Source organism: Stenella coeruleoalba (genome assembly GCF_951394435.1).
Source record: "Stenella coeruleoalba genome assembly, chromosome: 16".
Lineage (NCBI taxonomy): Eukaryota > Metazoa > Chordata > Mammalia > Artiodactyla > Delphinidae > Stenella > Stenella coeruleoalba.
This window is the reverse complement of record NC_137162.1, coordinates 57,792,856-57,812,733: the sequence shown is the minus strand read 5'-3', so window position 1 is coordinate 57,812,733 and position 19,878 is coordinate 57,792,856. Positions and strand designations below refer to the sequence as shown.

The window sequence follows — 19,878 nt, the reverse complement described above, 5'->3', positions numbered from 1 at the left end:
AATTTTATACACTTGGCTTCTTTACTGGTGTGCTCTGACATTTTGCCAGGTTAAGGATTTTTCATCAAACTTACTACTAAATTTTGACCATTGTGTAAAAACTTTTACTACAACTGAGGATATAACCTGCACAGTGTTGTCTGATTCTTATTCATTGAACTGATTCTTATTCATTGAACTGAGACAGTTCTGAATGTGGTAGAGAATTAGGTACAACCAGATAGTGGAAGTCTTAGTTTAAAGGCAAGTTGGAGTCAGAAAAGGTTTGTGTTCTTTGGTATACATGACAGCCTTTTTTAATAACGGTATATAATAGTGCATGGTCTGTGCAGCAAAAAAAATGTCCCAAGGCTAAAGTGCAGCCAATAGAATGATAATGTAACTGAAAAAACAATTTAATTTATTTCAAATGTGCTATCCCAAATTCTGCTGCTCAGTGGGACATAGTAAAACGGTAGAAGATCACTGCTAGAGTTTCAAAACTGGTAGGAAGTGGTTCTGGGTCTTTGAAACTTTTGTAATTATAGCAGATTCAGATACTTGGAAACAGTGCTTACTAAGAAAAAGTAAACTACCTTTTGATAACTATAAAGGGAAAATAATAGTTTTTTGTTTGCTCAATGAAAAGATTTTAATTTAGGATTAAAAAATTTTAATGGGATTTTTTTAAAGCTGCATAGGGACTTCCCTGGTGGCACAGTGGTTAAGAATCCACCTGCCAATGCAGGGGACATGGGTTTGAGCCCTGGTCTGGGAAGATCCTACATGCCACGGAGCAACTAAGCCCATGTGGCGCAACTACTGAGCCTGCGCTCTAGAGCCCATGAGCCACAACTACTGAGCCCGAGCGCCACAACTACTGAATCCTGCGTACCTAGAGCCCATGTTCCGCAACAAGAGAAGCCACCACAATGAGACGCCCGCACTCCACAACGAATAGTAGCCCCCGCTTGCCACAACAGGAGAAAGCCTGTGAGCACAGCAACCAAGATGCATTGCAGCCAAAAAGAAATAATTAATTAGTTAAAAAAAATAACAAGTGTTGGTAAGGATGTGGAAAATTAGAACACTTGTGTGTTGCTCGTGGGAATGTAAAATGATGCTGCTTTGAAAATGGTATGGTGATTTCTGAGAAAATTAAACAGAATTACCAAATGACCCAGCAATTCCACCTCTAGATATATACGCAAAAGAAGTGAAAGCAGGGACTTCCCTGGTGGTCCAGTGGTTAAGACTCTGCACTCCCAATGCAGGGGGCCTGGGTTTGATCCCTGGACAGGGAACTAGATCCTGCATGCTGCAACTAAGAGCCCGAATGCCACAACTAAGACCAGGCGCAGCCAGATAAATAAATAAATAAATAAATAAATATTTTTTAAAAAATGAAAGCAGGACTTGAAAAGATATTTGTATACACCTATGTTTATAGCAGCATTATTCACAATAACTAAGAGTTAGAAGCAACCCAAGTGCCTACTGATGGATGAATGAATAAACAAAATGTGATATATACATAGAATGGAATATTATTTAGCCTTAAAAAGGAGGGAGGTTCTTATATATGCTACAACATGGATGAAGCTTGAAGATATTATGCAAAGGAAAATAAGGCAGACACAAAAAGACAAATATTGTAGGATTCCACTATTGTATCTAGAAAAGTCAAATTCATAGAGACAGAAGGTAGAATGGTGGTTGACAGGAGCACAGGGGAGGAGACAATGGGGAGTTATCGTTCAATGAATATGGAGTTTCCATTTGGAATGATGAAAAAGTTCTAAAAATGGATGGTGGTGATGATTGCACAATGTAAATGTACTTAATTCCACTAAACTGTACACTTAAAAATGGTTAAAATAGTAAATATTCAGTTATGTATAGTTTAACACACACACACACACACACACACACACACACACACACACACACACACACACACACACACACACACACACACACACACACACCCCCCCCCCCCCCCCACATCATATCTGTGATGCAGGCATTAGAAAGCCAGTACTGCCACTCTACAACTTCAGCTGCTTCCTGACACAAAGTCAGTGACTAGAAACTGGAGAATTACTTGTACACTCACATACAACCAATATTTCAATAGTGTTTCTTGTGGATACCCAAAACTTCAGGAAAATGGCCCCTACTTCACTTTCTGCCTTCCTCCCATGTCAGAGCATCTAGTTGGCTGAACCTAATTCACATTTAGAACCCTAGTTGCTAGGGATCCTGGGGAATAATTTTTACCTTTTTAACCTCTGTAGTACAAAAGACAACTAGAGGGAGATCGGAAAGGATCATGAGTGCCATTTCATCATATTTGTGAAAGGATCCTGAGTGCCAATTCATCATATTTGTCACAGGCACTAAGTCAATGGTGATTCATAGATGGTAATACTCCTTGTAGTCAAGTCATCATTTCCAGGAGTTGGCCAGATTGTCCTGCAGCTGTTCAGTCACAAAGATAAGATAGGACAAAACAAATAGCTTCAGTGAGGCAGAATAGGGAAAAAGTTTGTTGATAGTTATTGTCTCCTTTTACAGTTCTGGGCTGATTGTGCTTAGTTTGTTAAACCTAATATACAGTATTTGCAGTTTTAATTTGGTAACTGAGTTTTAATAAGTAAATGAGTTATTTATATTATCGTGAAGATAATTTAATGCATATCACTCCATTGGTATGCGTTAAAGGCTCATTGATTAAAGAACAGCCATGCTACTGTTAAGTAATACCAGATAAGCTGTTTTTATTGTATTAAGTATGGAGATAAGATCATGGGAAATATGCTGAGCTCTTTTGCTGTCAAGCTGCTGACATCTTTAATTAGTATGAATTAAATTTGGAGAGAAAAGAAATAAATTTTCTAGTAAATGAACAAGTTGATGTGCTGAAAATTGCATTTTTTAATAGTTTTCAAGGGACTTCCCTGGTGGCCTAATGGTTAGGACTCTGCGTTCCCAATGCAGGGGGCCTGGGTTCGATCCCTGGTCAGGGAGCTAGATCCCACATGCATGCTATAACTAAGGAGCCCGCCTGCTGCAACTAAGTCCTGGTGCAACCAAATAAATAAATAAATAAAAATAAATATTAAAAAAATAGTTTTCAAAAATTTCTCACCAGAGTCCATCCAAAAGATAAGAAATGTTTTGTTCCACTCTGTACGGAACAGTCAGCTACTTTAGTTTATCTGTTATCTATGAGTTGGAACTAAGTTTGAGTAATGCCTCTTGATGGTAAGATTCTGCATGAGTGGACTATTCTCTCAGTGCCTTGATAATAACATTGACCTTTGATAACTAATTTCTTAATTGCTCATGATTTCAGAATAAACTTCTTTTAAATTTTATCTCAAATTGAAATGTTTCCTTTATGTACCAGTTAACATTTTGGACAAGTACCATGCTTTGCACACAGAGCTTTTTGATGTGGATCAAACTTTAATGACGTAGCTAGGAGTTAGTGTCTAAATAATATGTCAGATTTTTTTATTCTGTTATTCTACTTCTATAAATCTAACCCAAGGCACTGCAATACTATTTGTAATAGTAATAAAATTGTGAACAGTTGCTGACAGTGGGGAAATGGACAAATTATTGTATAGCCATACAATGGAATGTCCTTTTCAAAGGATAGTTTGATAACATTAGACAGGACTCATGCAATAATGTTAAGTAAAAATGATACAGAATTACCAATGGTATGGTTTCTCTATAGAAATTTTTCCTATAGAAAGTTCTGTGGATGAAAGATAAATAAAAAATTACAAGCATTAGTTCTCTGGGGGGTAATTTTGAAATTATATTTTAGATGTTCTTCAACAAATATGTATCGCTTCTATATATTTTTCTGTCTTTTTATTGTAGAAGTTCATTACTTTTAAAGATCCAAACAATGCAGAAATTTGTAGACTACAAACTATAAAAGTCCTTCAGTCACCTACCTAGGCAAATGAAGTCCAGTTTATCAACTTGTTCTTTTATGGATCTTGCTTTTGTTGTCATATCTAAGAAATCTTTACCTAACCTAAGGTCAGAAAGATTTTCTCCTGTGTTTTCTTTTTTTTTTTTCTCCTGTGTTTTCTTTTAGAAGTTTTCTAGTTTTAGATTTTACATTAGGTCTGTGATCCATTTCAAGTTAATTTTTTATATGTGGTGAGAGGTATGGATTAATTTTTTTTGCATGTGGATATTCATTTGTTCTAATACGATTTGATGGAAAGACTATCCTTTCTCCACTGAATTGCCTTTGCATGTCTGTAGAAAATGAGATATCCATATGTATGTAGGTCTATTTCTGGATTCTCTATTCTGTACCATTGATTTGTTTATCTTTATGCCATTACTACTTTGTCTTGATTAGGGTAGTATGATAGAATTCTAAAATGACCTCCAGTGACCTTTGTATAGTGGGAAGGACCTGTGAGTCTGATTATCACTCTGATTATGTTATGTTATATGGCACAGTTGACTAAGAAAGGGAAATTATCTTAGTGGACCTGACCTAATCAGCCAGCAAAGGACTGGGCTTTTCCTGGAGAAAGAGATTCTAAGTACAAGGGGCATTCAACAAAGAAAAACAACAGAGAAAAAGCTGGTTTTCAGAATAGGAGGGGGCCCTAAATGCCAGTGGCCACTAAATTTACAGTAATTTGTTACACAGCAGTAGAAAACAAACACTGTATATAGTAAGTCTTGTAATTAGCTATCTAATCTTATTCTTTTTCAAGGTTGTTTTGGTTATTCTGTGTCCTTTGCATTTTCATATCAACTACTGAAATAAGTTTATCTATAAAAAAGTCTGTTGGAATTTTGATTGGGATTCCATGAAATATATAGATCAAATTTTGGAAGAATTGACGGATGTCAATGAAAAATTAACCAGTCAATCTAAGAAAAAAATGGAAAATTTTATCTGAGCCAAATTGAGCACTGTAACCCAAGAACAGCACATCAGAAAGCTCTCAGAGCTGTTCCACCAATAAGAAGTGTAGGCATAGTTATATAAGTTTTTTTGAGACAGAGGGCTGTACATTAAATGACGTTTTATTGACAGTTACACAGTCCAGATCTAAAAGTCGTGTGGCCCCTTACAAGATCAAGAAGGAATGTTATCTTTCTTTTTTTTAATACATTTATTTATTTATTTATTTTTGGCTGTGTTGGGTCTTCATTGCTGCATGCGGGCTTTCTTTAGTTGTGGCGAGCCGGGGCTAGTCTTCATTGCAATGCGTGGGCTTCTCATTGCAGTGGCTTCTTTTGTTGTGGAGCACGGGCTCTAGGCGCATGGGCTTCAGTAGTTGTGGCACATGGGCTCAGTAGTTGTGGCTCACGGGCTCTAGAGCACAGGCTCAGTAGTTGTGGCGCACGGGCTTAGTTGCTCCGCAGCATGTGAGATCTTCCCGGACCAGGGCTTGAACCCTGCGTGTCCCCTGCATTAGCAGGCAGATTCTTAACCCACTGCACCACCAGGGAAGTCCTGGATATATTTTTGATAGGCTGATTGTTGGATAAGAGAAAGAGAGGTGACAAGGCTGATTCAATTTACCAAATTCAAAGGTGGATTTTTAACCACTGCGCCACCAGGGAAGTCCCAAGAAGGAATGTTATCTTTTAAGGAGTTGCCTGGCTGGTGCTAGGAGAATGTTGCTCTTTATGGCTGAGCAGGTATTTATGCCAACGGGGGAGGTTTGGTTGATGCGTAATATAGATACACAGTTCTCAGTAGTGGGGAGAGAGGAGGCCAAAGGGCAGAGAAAAAGTTTTTATGTTTGAATTCTTCTTGTCTGGACATAAAATATGAATTTTATTTCACAGCATTTTTATTTTCTTAAAAATTTGAGTCTTTTGACCCACCCATGTCACTATTTATTTAGATCTTTAATTTCTCTTAGCAATGTTTTATAGTTTTTAGTTTACAGATTTTTCGCATGTTTGGTCAGATTTATCCTTGGGCATTTTATATTTTTTGGTGCTATTGTAAATGGCATTATTTTGTAAATTTCAATTTTTTGATTGTTTATTTCTAGTATATAGAAATACAATTGATTTTTGTATGTTGATATTAAACAATCTTGCTAAACTAAATTATTAGTTCTAGTAACTTGTGTTTGTGTGTATGTGTAGATTCCATTGAATTTTCCACATAGATTATCATATTGTCTGCAAATACAGTTTTGTTCTTTCCTTTCCAATCGTATGCCCTTTATTTCTTCTTCTTGCCTTATTCTACTGGCTAGATTGCTCAGTGTTTTACCAAAATGATGAGAGTAGACAGTCCAGCCTTGTTCCTGATATTAAGGGGAAAGCCTTTAGCCTTTCATCATTAAGTATAATGTTAACCATAGGTTTTTCAAAGATGTCCTTTATCAACTTGATGAAGTTTCTCTTTATTTCTCGTTTGCTGAGAGTTTTTCATTGGGAATGAATACTGGATTTTGCCAAATGCTTTTCTGTCTTTTGAGTTATTGTGTGGTTTCCCTGTTTTAGCCTGTGGTGAATTATTTTTATTTTCAAGTGTTAAACTAACTTTGCACTCCTGAGATAAACATCACTTGGTTATGTTGTATTATCCTTTTAAAATATTGTTGGATTTGATTTGCTAAGATATGTTTAAATTTTTTGCTTTCACATTTGTAAGGGCTCTCAGGCTGTAGTTTTATTTTCTTGTAATGTCTTTGTCTGGTTTTGGTATCAGGGTACTACTGGCCTCATGGACTGAATTCAGAAATATTCCCTCCTCTTCTGGAAGAGTTTATTTTAGTAGTCCATTTCTCCCAACTTTTGTGCTATTGTTGACATATTTTACTTACATATTTACCCATATATCTACCATTTCTGGTATTCATATTTTCAAATGATGGCATTTTTGTTCTGCCTGAAGGACTTCCTTTTCACATTTCTGGTAGCTCAGGTCTGCTCGAGATGAAAGTATTCAGCTTTTGTGTGTCTGAAAAAGTATTTGTTTTACCTTTGTTTTTGATCGACATTTTACCGGTCATAGAATTATAGGCTGATCATTTTTTTTTCTTTCAGTCTTTTAAAGACATTGTTTCACTGTCTTCTAGCTTGCAATGTTTCCAGTGAGGAATCTGCTATCATTCTTATCTTTGTTCCTATGTGTATAATGTGTGTATCCTCTCTTTTTACTTTCTCATTGTCATTGATTTTGAGTAATTTGATTATGATATGGTGTGGTATAGTTGTTTTTGCTTGTTTGTTTGTTTTTTATTTATTTTCGGCTGCATTGGGTCTTTGTTGCTGTGTGCGGGCCCTCTCTAGCTGTGGGAGCAGGGGCCACTCTTTGTTGTGGTCCACGTGCTTTTCACTGTGGTGGCTTCTCTTGTTGGGGAGCATGGGCTCTAGGCGTGTGGGCTTCAGCACTTGCGGCTTGTGGACTCAGTAGTTATGGCTCGTGGGCTGTAGAGCACAGGCTCAGTAGTTATGGTGCACGGGCCCAGTTGCTCCGCTGCATGTGGGATCTTCCTGGACCAGGGCTCGAACCCGTGTCCCCTGCGTTGGCAAGCGTATTTTTAACCACTGCGCCACCAGGGAAGCCTTGGTGTGGTATAGTTTTTTGTGTGGTTCTAATGTTTGGAATTTATTGAGCTTTTTGATTTGTGTTTATAGTTTTCACCAAATCTTGAAAAATGTTAACCATTGTTACTTCAGATATTTTTTTCTGCACTCTCCTCTCTTGTTGTTTGGGGACTACAATTATGCATCTATTAAGATGTTTGAAGTTGTCCCACCTCTCACTGATATTCTTTTCATTTTCTTTTATTTTTTTAATCATGGTAAAATATACATAACAAACTTATATTTTAACCATTTTTAAGTGCACAGTTTAGTGGCACTAAGTACATTTACATTGTTGTGCAACCATCACCACCATCCATTTCCAGAACTGTTTCATTATCCCAAATGGAAACTTTGTACCCATTAAACAGTAATGGGTATTTGTCTCCTACTGCACAGTCCCTGGAAACCAACATCTACTTTCTGTCTCTATGAATTTGACTACCAAGTGAATCATACAATATTTGTCCTTTTGTGTCTGGCTTATTTCACTTAGCATAATGTCTTCAAGATTCCTTTTAAAGGCTGAATAATATTCTCTTCATTTTTAAAAATTCTGTTTTTCCTGTGTTTCATTTTGAATAATTCCTATTGTTATGTCTTCAAGTTTACTATACTTATGCAATATCTGATCAGCTGTTAATCCCATCCAGTGTGTTTTTTATTACATATCTTGTAATTTCATCTCTAGAAGTTTGAGTTGGATCTTTTTTATATGTCTATATCTCTATTTAACTTTTTGAACATATGTAATACAGTTATCATAACTATGTTAATTTCCTTGTCTGATAATTTTATTATCTGTGTCAGTTCTGGGTCAATTTCAATTGATTTTCTACTCATTATAGATGAATTTTTCTACTCCTTTGCATGCCTGGTAATCTTTGGTTGGTTGCCAGACATTGTGATTTTACCTGTTGGGTGCTGAATACTTTCTTATGCCTATTAATATTCTTCTGCTTTGTTGTGGGATGTAGTTAAATTACTTGAAAACAGTTTGATCCTTTTGGTTCTGCTTTTAAGATTTGTTTGGCTGGACCAGAGACATGTTTAGGTTTAGGGCAGGATTTCTCAGTATCAGCACTATAACACTTTGGGTCAGATAATTCTTTGTTGTGAGGGGCTGTCCTGTGCATTGTAGAGTGTTTAACAGCATCCCTAGCCTCTAGTCTTTAGATGATCCCCTAGTTGTGACAACCACAAATGTCTCCAGAAATTGCCAAATATTTTGGGGTGGGCAAATTGCCCTCAGTTGAGAACTACTGTTTTTAGGGTTAATTCTTCCTTACTACTATGGAAAGATCTTATTGTGTACTCTACCCAGTGCCCCATGAATCATGAGATTTTTCATTTTTTTCCAGTCTGGTTGTTTATAGTAGGCACTTTTAGTGGTCTTGTGTGAATACTGGGCATTATTGCCTCTAATCTTTCTGGGTGGTTCTTTTTTCAGTCTTGTTTGGTTTCCTCACATATATGTGCTGATCAGCATTCAGCTGCCTATTCAAGGGAGATCCTTTGCAAATCTCTGGAGTTCCATCTTAGTCTGCTTAGGCTGTTATAACAAAAATACCATAGGCTGGGTGGCTTAAACAGCAAATCTATTTCTCACAGTTCTGGAGGCTGAGGAGTCCAAGATCAAAGTGCCAGCAGATTTGGTGTCTGTGAGGACCTGCTTCCTAGTTCATAGGTGGTCAGCTTCTAGTTGTGTCTTTAGATGACAGAAGGGAAGAGAACTCTTTGGGGTGTCTCTTATAAAGGCATTAATTCCATTCACGAGGATTCTGCCTTCATGACCTAATCACCTCTTAATACTATCCTATTGGGGGTTAGAATTTCAACATATGAATTTGGGGGGAATATAAACATTCAGTCCATAACAAGTTCTCTGTCTGTGTATCTTTCTCCTCTCTAGTATTCTATCCCAGGTACACTGCCATCTTGATTTCCCTAGATTCTCAGTTCCATTGCAACTCACCAAGTCTGCTGGGTCTCACCCAGTTTATATCGTGTACCACTCATGGCTGGGGCAGTAGGGCTCACCTTGTTTCCTACTCTCAAGGACCTCCTTTGTTGTCTGGTGCCCACTGTCTTGAAACTGGTTTTCTCCCCATATATTTAATCTATTTTTTAGCTGTTTCAGGTGGAAAAGTAAATCTGGTTTCTCTTATTGCATCTTGTTCAGAAGCAGAAGTCCCTTTAACTGATAGTTGATTCATATTAATTATTGGTTAAAGCTGAAAGTATTCTGAAACATTTACTTACCTAATTTCTTCATTATGTATATTTGTATGAAACTTATAGCTCTCATATTCTTCGTTAAAAGTCTCCTGTCCCCTGTAGCTCCTGTGGTACAATGTAAATATTAAATTGCCTTGAAGCCTTTTATCATCTGTTAATACACCTCTTTAATGCAGGTTTTCATAGTGTTATCTAAGTATGTAGTAGCACACAATTAACAGTTGTGCCCTGACCTGATGAAGCACAACAGTGCAATGTGTCATGCTTTTAGGGCATTGCCACAGCAGGCTCAAAGACTTCCAGGAGGCTTTCTTGTATGATAACTCATATTTTCTAGCAGCTAAAACATCAGCATCAAAGCCTGTTTGTTAGCCAGATTGAGGGTGTAAAGAACAGATTGTTAGCCAGATTGAAGGTGCTATAAGACAGAAAAAAAAAACCCATGAAAGAGATCATTTTGAGCAGTGTGTGAGATGAAACTACTGAAGAATAAGGCTAAAAGGATGGGGTGACTTGGAGCCCGTTGGTGGTAAGCTGTTAGAAAAAGGAGAAAGGTAGCAGAATAGAAGTAAAATGACAGAAGGAATCTGGCCTTATCTTGTATGAGAAGAGCTTCTCATACTTATTACATTGTAATTGTTGCGGAGTTTGTAGCATGTGTTTGTTGGATATTCAGGGATGAAATGATTCAGAGAATACCTTGGGGAAAAGATATGTATGTAGTGTGTAGGATGAAGCCATCTGGCTATCTATATGGACTAAAACATAGCAAAATCATTTAAAATGGAACTATATATATGTAATACGTGATATAAAATTATATATATCAATGTGTATAAATTCCATGAGTTGAAAGTGAATAAATCATAATTCCTTGGCCTTTGGGATGACACTGATATACTGTAGGTAAAAATAAAAAAGTTGAGTACAATTTTTTGTAGCTCTGCAGTATATAAAACATGTCCTTACAGATGCATGTACTGTTAATTTTTTAAGACTGAAAAGCTATTGTGGATTAATACTGTTAAAAGCTCTGTTTTGAAACACTGTGATTTAAGATTTTCAAAAACTAGGATTGCTTTTTAGTAATTAAGAAACAAATATTTAATGGGCATGTTTCTTGTTGGCTGAATACTTTTGATGGTATAAGAGGTACTTGGGTAGTTGAGTATCTGCCTTTTTCAGGTGATTATAGGTATTCATGGCAAGAGTTTGTGTGGATAGAAGAATGCAGAAGTAGCAGCTTTTTACTTTCCTTAGCATAAAGAAGCATAGAAAGGTTTTCATAGCCAAAAATGCATGTTGTAAGGGAATGATAAGCACTAAAATCAGGAATTACTACATCTGAGAGGAGAGGAAGGGGTTGCTATCAGGGAAGGACATTCACTTGTATTGATGTTTTGTTTTGCTTTTAAAGCAAACTTTTAAAATCAAGTTCAACATATGTAAAATGTAGATCATACGTATACAGATTGATGAATTTTCACATGTATAACTAATACCCAGATTAAGAAACAGAACATATGTATTGGAACTGTTTTTTTTTTTTCTTTCAAGCTGGGTAGTGGGCACATGGGTGTTTGTTGTGTCATTCTTTCTCGTTCTTCTTCTTTTTTTTTTTTTTTTTTTTTTTTTGCGGTACACGAGCCTCTCACCGCTGCGGCCTCTCCCGTTGCGGAGCACAGGCTCCGGACGCGCAGGCTCAGCGGCCATGGCTCACGGGCTCAGCCGCTCCGTGGCATGTGGGATCTTCCCGGACCGGGGCACGAACCCGTGTCCCCTGCATTGGCAGGCGGACTCTCAACCACTGCGCCACCAGGGAAGCCCCTCTTCTTCTTTTTTAATGCTTTAAAGTTTACCTACTGTGGAGTTTTTTTTTTAATATATTTATTTATCTATTTTGGTTGCACTAGATCTTAGTTGCGGCACGTGGGCTCCTTAGTTGTGGCATGTATGTGGGATCTAGTTCTCTGACTAGGGATCAAATCCGGACCCCCTGCATTGGGAGCGCAGAGTCCTATCCACTGCACTACTAGGGAAGTCCCCTTACTGTGTTTTTAAAAAATCATCTCAGAAGGAAATATGGCCTTTAGAGATCTGGAAAATGTCAGAAAGCCCACAGGCTTTAGTAGTTGAGAAAGTACTTTAGGGAACTAGGTTTTTTCTCCATGTAGGCCTTTGTCTCCCGTATATCTGATAAAGTTTATAAACCTGATATAGACCCAAGTTACTGAACATTTTAAAATGGAAAAAGAACATAAACAGAACTGTGTGGGATCAAAGTAGTAAAAATTATTAGTACTTTTTGAAACAGTACATTGTTGGCCTTTTATAATTGCAGTATAGGGAATTCCCCAGGGGTCCAGTGGTTAGGACTCCATGCTTTCACTGCTGAGGTCCAGGGTTCAATCCCTGGTCAGGGAAGTAAGATCCCGCAAACCACGTGGTGAGACCAAAAATTAAAATTAAAAAAAAAAAAGGAAATACTATAATTGCAGTATAAAATATGGCCCCTCAAATTTATGGTACATTGAAATGTTTAATCACTAAATCTCAATGATAGTTTAAGAAGAAAATTCCTTTTTCAGTTCTGTAATGGAATATTCAAGGTATAGAAAGAAATGAGCTGTTAAGATATTTATAGATACTTAATATCTAGTAAAGACTTTATATCTGTTGTAGAAATTATTTGTATAGTAGATAGAAATATGCTTAATCTAAGGGGTTTCCTGCAGTTAGTTATCTATCTGCCTTTGTGGGGTTGTGTGGTTTTTTTTTTTTGCGGTACGCAGGCCTCTCACCGCTGTGGCCTCTCCCGCCGCGGAGCACAGGCTCCGGACACGCAGGCCCAGCGGCCATGGCCCACGGGCCCAGCTGCTCCGCGGCATGTGGGATCCTCCCGGACCGGGGCACGAACCCGCGTCCCCTGCATCGGCAGGCGGACTCTCAACCACTGCGCCACCAGGGAAGCCCGGGGTTGTGTGTTTTTTTGGAGGCGGGGTGGGGGGAGACTTATTCCACGAACATGAAGATTTCTGAAATTTGATTTATTTTTACGTATAACAAATCTTTCTATATATCTCATTTTATGAACAGTGTTGAGTTATTTTTCTCAATTCTTCTCACCAGTAGGCTTTTTCTAATTAAGTAATGGCTTGCTGTGGTGTGGAAAAGCCATTTGTAAAATACTACCAAAAAAACATTTTGCAAAAATGTTCGGTCATTAGCTTTCCTTTTGCTATTGGGGTTATATGCATATAATTATTAGAATGTTAATCTGTTGAGAACTACTCATTAATGAATAATTTTTGTTTCTTTTACTCTCGTCTGGAAGCCAATAGGGCAGTGTAGATGAATTACTGTTTCTGATGTGTTTACGTGTATTTTGTCTTCAAAGGAGTTCTTAGGACACCCTGAAATTTTTGTTTTATTTTCCTGTTTTCCCTTGACAGGCAGTGGAAGAGGAAATGGCTTTTCCTAATCAGCTGTGCATTCGCCGCTGGACTACCAAGCATGTAGCTGTTTGGCTGAAGGATGAAGGCTTTTTTGAGTATGTGGACATTTTATGCAATAAGCACCGACTTGATGGAATCACATTGCTAACGTTGACTGAATATGATCTCCGGTCTCCTCCTCTGGAAATCAAAGTCTTAGGGGACATTAAAAGGTTAATGCTGTCAGTCCGAAAATTGCAGAAAATACATATTGATGTTTTAGAAGAGATGGGATACAACAGTGACAGTCCCATGAGTTCCATGAGCCCTTTCATTAGTGCTCTTCAGAATGCAGAGTGGCTCTGTAATGGGGAACCTTCACATGACTGTGACGGACCCATCGCTGATTTGAATTCTGATCAATACCAGTATGTGAATGGTAAAAACAAACATTCTATTCGAAGATTGGACCCAGAGTATTGGAAGACCATATTGAGTTGTATATATGTTTTTATAGTGTTCGGATTTACATCTTTCATAATGGTTATAGTCCACGAGCGAGTGCCTGACATGCAGACCTATCCACCACTCCCGGATATATTCTTAGACAGGTAAGTTTTGTTTCTAGTTGCCAAGTTTGTAGAAGATAGCTGTACTAGCAATGATAATGATATATTCATGATAACTACATTCTTTATTATTGTTGTTTTGGTTGATATATACTTCCCATTTGCCTTATCTTGTGCTATATAAAGATGCTTTAGAATTGCCTTTTTCTCTTAGAGTAAACTAGACCTTAAGCCTAGATGAGTAGCAAGAACCACTGCTTAATTTATTTTTCTACAGCTATGTTATAGCTCCTTGGGCACTTCAGATTTTAAAAGGGTTTCCTGGAATGTTATATGTAATAAATGGAATTTGTTTACTTTTTTTAAAAAAAAGATGAACAGGGTTTTGCTTCTTCTAAAAATATGGGGAGGTCTCATGTATCATCAGATAAATTAGAACTATCACAAATACAAACTGATTCATGAATAGTATTCTGTTTTTATAAATACTGAATGCATAAAAAAGAGTATAGTATATTATATGAAAAATAAGAATAGAACAAAACTCAAAACTATTAGTTTTTATATTTGCGGGTTTTTTTTTTTTTTTGCGGTACACAGCCCTCTCATTGTTGTGGCCTCTCCCATTGCGGAGCACAGGCTCTGATGCGCAGGCTCAGCGGCAATGGCTCACGGGCCCAGCCGCTCCGCAGCATGTGGGATCTTCCCAGACAGGGGCACGAACCGTGTCCCCTGCATCAGCAGGCAGACTGTCAATCACTGCGCCACCAGGGAAGCCCTATATTTGTGGTTTTAAAAAATCTTTTGAAAGTTTGTAGTGCTGTCTTGTTTTTGTAAAACGTTGTGCCCCTGAAATTGAAACTGTGATTAAAAATCTTCCAACAAACAAAAGCCCAGGACCAGATGGCTTCACAGGCGAATTCTATCAAACACTTAGAGAAGAGAAGAGCTAACACCTATCCTTCTCAAACTCTTCCAAAATATAGCAGAGGGAGGAACACTCCCAAACTCATTCTACGAGGCCACCATCACCCTGATACCAAAACCAGACAAACATGTCACAAAGATGGGCTTCCCTGGTGGCGCAGTGGTTGAGAGTCTGCCTGCCGATTCAGGGGACACGGGTTTGTGCCCCGGTCTGGGAAGATCCCACATGCCACGGAACGGCTAGGCTCTGTGAGCTGCGGCCGCTGAGCCTGCGCGTCCGGAGCCTGTGCTCCGCAACAGGAGAGGCCACAACAGTGAGAGGTCCATGTACCGCAAAAAAAAAAAAAAAAAAAAAAAAGATGTCACAAAGAAAGAAAACTACAGGCCAATATCACTGATGAACATAGATGCAAAAATCCTCAACAAAATGCTAGCAAACAGAATCCAACAGCACATTAAAAGGATCATACACCATGATCAAGTGGGGTGTATTCCAGGAATGCAAGGCTTCTTCAATATACGCAAATCAATCAACGTGATACACCATATTAACAAATTGAAGGAGAAATACCATATGATCATCTCAATAGATGCAGAGAAAGCTTTCAACAAAATTCAACACCAATTTATGATAAAAACCCTGCAAAAAGTAGGCATAGAGAGAACTTTCCTCAACATAATAAAGGCCATATATGACCAACCCACAACCAACATCCTCCTCAATGGTGAAAAACTGAAACCATTCCCACTAAGATCAGGAACAAGACAAGGTTGCCCACTGTCACCACTCTTATTCAACATAGTTTTGGAAGTTCTAACCACAGCAATCAGAGAAGAAAAAGAAATAAAAGGAATCCAAATCGTAAAAGAAGAAGTAAAGCTGTCACTGTTTGCAGATGACATGATACTGTAGATAGAGAATCCTAAAGATGCTACCAGAAAACTACTAGAGCTAATCAATGAATTTGGTAAAGTAGCAGGATACAAAATTAATGCACAGAAATCTCTGGCATTCTTATACACTAATGATGAAAAATCTGAAAGTGAAATTAAGAAAACACTCCCATTTACCATTCAACGAAAGGAATAAAATATCTAGGAGTAAACCTACCTAAGGAGACAAAAGACCTGTATGCAGAAAACTATAAGACACTGGTGAAAGAAATTAAAGATGATACAAAAAGATGGAGAGATATACCATGTTCTTGGATTGGAAGAATCAACATTGTGAAAATAACTCTACTACCCAAAGCAATCTACAGATTCAGTGCAATCCCTATCAAACTACCACTGGCATTTTTCACAGAACTAGAAAAAAAATTTTCACAATTTGTATGGAAACACAAAAGACCCCGAATAGCCAAAGCAATCTTGAGAACGAAAAACAGAGCTGGAGGAATCAGGCTCCCTGACTTCAGACTATACTACAAAGCTACAGTAATCAATACAGTATGGTACTGGCACAAAAACAGAAATATAGAGCAATGGAACAGGATAGAAAGCCCAGAGGTAAACCCACGCACATATGGTCACCTTATCTTTGATAAAGGAGGAAAGAATATACAGTGGAGAAAAGACAGCCTCTTCAATAAGTGGTGCTGGGAAAACCAGACAGGTACATGTAAAAGTATGAAATTAGAACCCTCCCTAACACCATACACAAAAATAAACTCAAAATGGATTAAAGACCTAAATGTAAGGCCAGACACTATCAAACTCTTAGAGGAAAACATAGGCAGAACACTCTATGACATAAATCACAGCAAGATCCTTTTTGACCCACCTCCTAGAGAAATGGAAGTAAAAACAAAAATAAACAAATGGGACCTAATGAAACTTAAAAGCTTTTGCACAGCAAAAGAAATCATAAACAAGCCGAAAAGACAGTCCTCAGAATGGGAGAAAATATTTGCAGATGAAGCAACTGACAAAGGATTAATCTCCAAGATTTACAAGCAGCTCATGCAGCTCAATAACAAAGAAGCAAACAACCCAATCCAAAAATGGGCAGAAGACCTAAATAGACATTTCTCCAAAGAAGCTATACAGATTGCCAACAAACACATGAAAGAATGCTCAACATCGTTAATCATTAGAGAAATGCAAATCAAAACTACAATGAGATATCATCTTACACCGGTCAGAATGGCCGTCATCAAAAAATCTAGAAACTAAATCCTGGAGAGGGTGTGGAGAAAAGGGAACCCTCTTGCACTGTTGGTGGGAATGTAAATTGATACAGCCACTATGGAGAACAGTATGGAGGTTCCTTAAAAAAACTACAAATAGAACTACTATACGACCCAGCAATCCCACTACTGGGCATATACCCTGAGAAAACCGTAATTCAAAAAGAGTCATGTACCAAAATGTTCATTGCAGCTCTATTTACAATAGCCAGGACATGGAAGCAACCTAAGTGCCCATCAACAGATGAATGGATAAAGGAGATGTGGCACGTATATACAATGGAATATTACTCACCCATAAAAAGAAACGAAATTGAGTTATTTGTAGTGAGGTGGATGGACCTAGAATCTGTCATACAGAGTGAAGTAAGTCAGAAAGAGAAAAACAAATACCGTATGCTAACACATATATATGGAATCTAAGAAGAAAAAAAAAAAAGGTCATGAAGAACCTAGGGGTAAGACGGGAATAAAGACACAGACCTACTAGAGCATGGACTTGAGGATATGGAGAGGGGGAAAGGTAAGCTGTGACAAAGTGAGAGAGTGGCGTGGACATATATACACTACCAAACGTAAAATAGATAGCTAGTGGGAAGTAGCCGCATAGCACAGGGAGATCAGTTAGGTGGTTTGTGACCACCTAGAGGGGTGGGATAGGGAGGATGGGAGGGAGGGAGACGCAAGAGGGAAGAGATATGGAAACATATGTATATGTATAACTGATTCATTTTGTTATAAAGCAGAAACTAAGGCACCATTGTAAAGCAATTATACTCCAGTAAAGATGTTTAAAAAATAAAAACAAAACGTTGTACTCTTCTGAAAGTGCCTTATAGTATATGGGTTTTTTTAAAATGAAATGAATTAAAATGTCCATGTTAAGATGGCAGGATGACATATATATAACATTTTATTCTCTCTCGAGCCCTGACTAAAAGTATAGTAAAGAAGTTGTGTTTGTTTGTTGGTCTTAAGTTGTAAACTTACAAGGAAAGGGTAGATAAGAGAGGAGAAAACAGCCATACATTTTTGGGAGTTTGAAAGCAGATGGGTGAGGGACTTCCCTGGTGGTCCAGTGGTTAAGGCTCCGCACTGCAATGCAGGGGGCCCGGGTTCGATCCCTGGTCAGGGAATTAGATCCCATATGCTACAAATAAAAGATCCCGCATGCTGCAACTAAGACCCGGCACAGCCAAATAAATAAATGAATATTAAAAAAAAAAGGAAAAGCAAATGGGTGAGTGGCAACTAGCAGAGCTAAAGTAACCTAATTCTAAAGGAGCAGTTGGGAAAACTGAGAACCAACCCAAACTATCTTGCAGATTTCTCAAAGCTCTGGATACTGTGGGTGAAAGGGTGGTGCTAAAATAAGAAAGCTGTTTAAGAAGCTGTTAGATCCCTATATCTCCTTCCCTGTTCTATCGTACACAATTTTTCCAGCAGAAGACCCTAAGGAAGTAAGGAAGACAGCATGTGGATATCTGATGAAAGAGTACTCTAGGCAGAGGAAACAGCAAGGTGCAGGAATCCTGAATTGGTAGTAGGCTTAGCATGTTTAAGGAACAGCAAGTGAGAGATGGAGAGAACAGTTGGAGGTGAGATCTGAGAGGAGACAGAAGTCCAGATTTTGTAGGTACTTGTAGACAACTGTAAGGACTTTAGCTTTCATTCTAAGTGAAAAGGGAAGCCATTGGAAAGCATTTAGGAGAAGAGTAGAGCGATCTAACTTCCATTTTAAAAGGTCAATCTAATTGTTGTTAATAGAATAGCTCGGTGGTGGGGATGGGAAAGTAGAGGTTAGTTAAATTATTGAATCCGTCTAGGCAAAGATGGGGTGGATTGGATGAGAAGAGTAGTGGTACATACGTGTGTGTGTGTGTAGATATACATATATGTATATATGTGTGTGTGTGTATGTATGTACATACAGGCAACAAGATTTGCTTATGGATTTGCATGTAAGGTGTAAGAGAAAGAGAGAATTCAAGGATTATTTCAAGATTTTTTTTTTAAATTAATTTATTTATTCTGGGTTGTGTTGGGTCTTTGTTTCTGTGTGAGGGCTTTCTCTAGTTGTGGTAAGCGGGGGCCACTCTTCATCATGGTGTGTGGGCTTCTCACTATCGCGGCCTCTCTTGTCGCGGAGCACAGGCTCCAGACGCGCAGGCTCAGTAGTTGTGGCTCACGGGCCTAGTTGCTCCGCGGCATGTGGGATCTTCCCAGACCAGGGCTCAAACCCGTGTCCCCTGCATTAGCAGGCAGATTCTCAACCACTGCACCACCAGGAAAGCCCTATTCCAACATTTTTGACTTGATCATCTGGAAGGATAGAGTTGTCCTTTATAGAGGTGGGAAGACTGTGGAAAGACCTGACTTGAAGAGAAAAGTAAGGGTTTGGTTTTAGACATGTCAAGTTTGAAGTATCTTTTACACCAAATCAGAAGTCAAGTCAGAGATGGAAAGATGAGTTAGTGTTCAGAGAGATCTAGGCTGAAATTTGGGAGTTACAAGTGTAGATAAAGCCATGATATTAGATAATGTCTACTAGGAAGTGAGTTTAGAAGGGAAAAGAATATTGAAGATTGAGCCCAGGAACAGGTATAATGTTTAGAGGTCAGAAAAGTAAGGCAAAACTAGTAAAGACGACGACTGAGGAGGTCAGGGCAGAGAGAGTGAGAGAGTATTATGCAAGCCAAGTTAAAAAAAAAAATTTTAAGAAGACAGGAATAAATTATAATTAGCTGTGTCAAATGCTGCTGAGGGGTCAAGTAAGATGAGGATAATTGACCGTAGACTTTGACAAGAGTTAATAAGGGCAAAAGCCTGATTATAATGGGTTCAAGAGAGAATGTGAGACTGGAATTTACCTAAAGGTGTATCTCCACAAATATGAAACAGCATATGGACAGAGTTATTCATTGCGACATTAAT

The 19,878-nt window shown here is 38.2% G+C and overlaps 1 protein-coding gene across 3 annotated transcripts in view; it reads left to right on the top strand.

Annotated features, from left to right (window-relative positions):
• The window catches only part of SAMD8 (sterile alpha motif domain containing 8), a 42,667-nt gene that overhangs the window by 4,141 nt on the left and 18,648 nt on the right, over positions 1-19,878 (top strand). For all 3 annotated transcript variants that reach the window (XM_079899928.1, XM_079899929.1, XM_079899930.1), the window contains exon 2: positions 13,278-13,870. In XM_079899928.1, the coding sequence (XP_079756054.1) occupies positions 13,278-13,870 (593 nt within the window). The remainder of the gene's footprint in view (positions 1-13,277; positions 13,871-19,878) is intronic.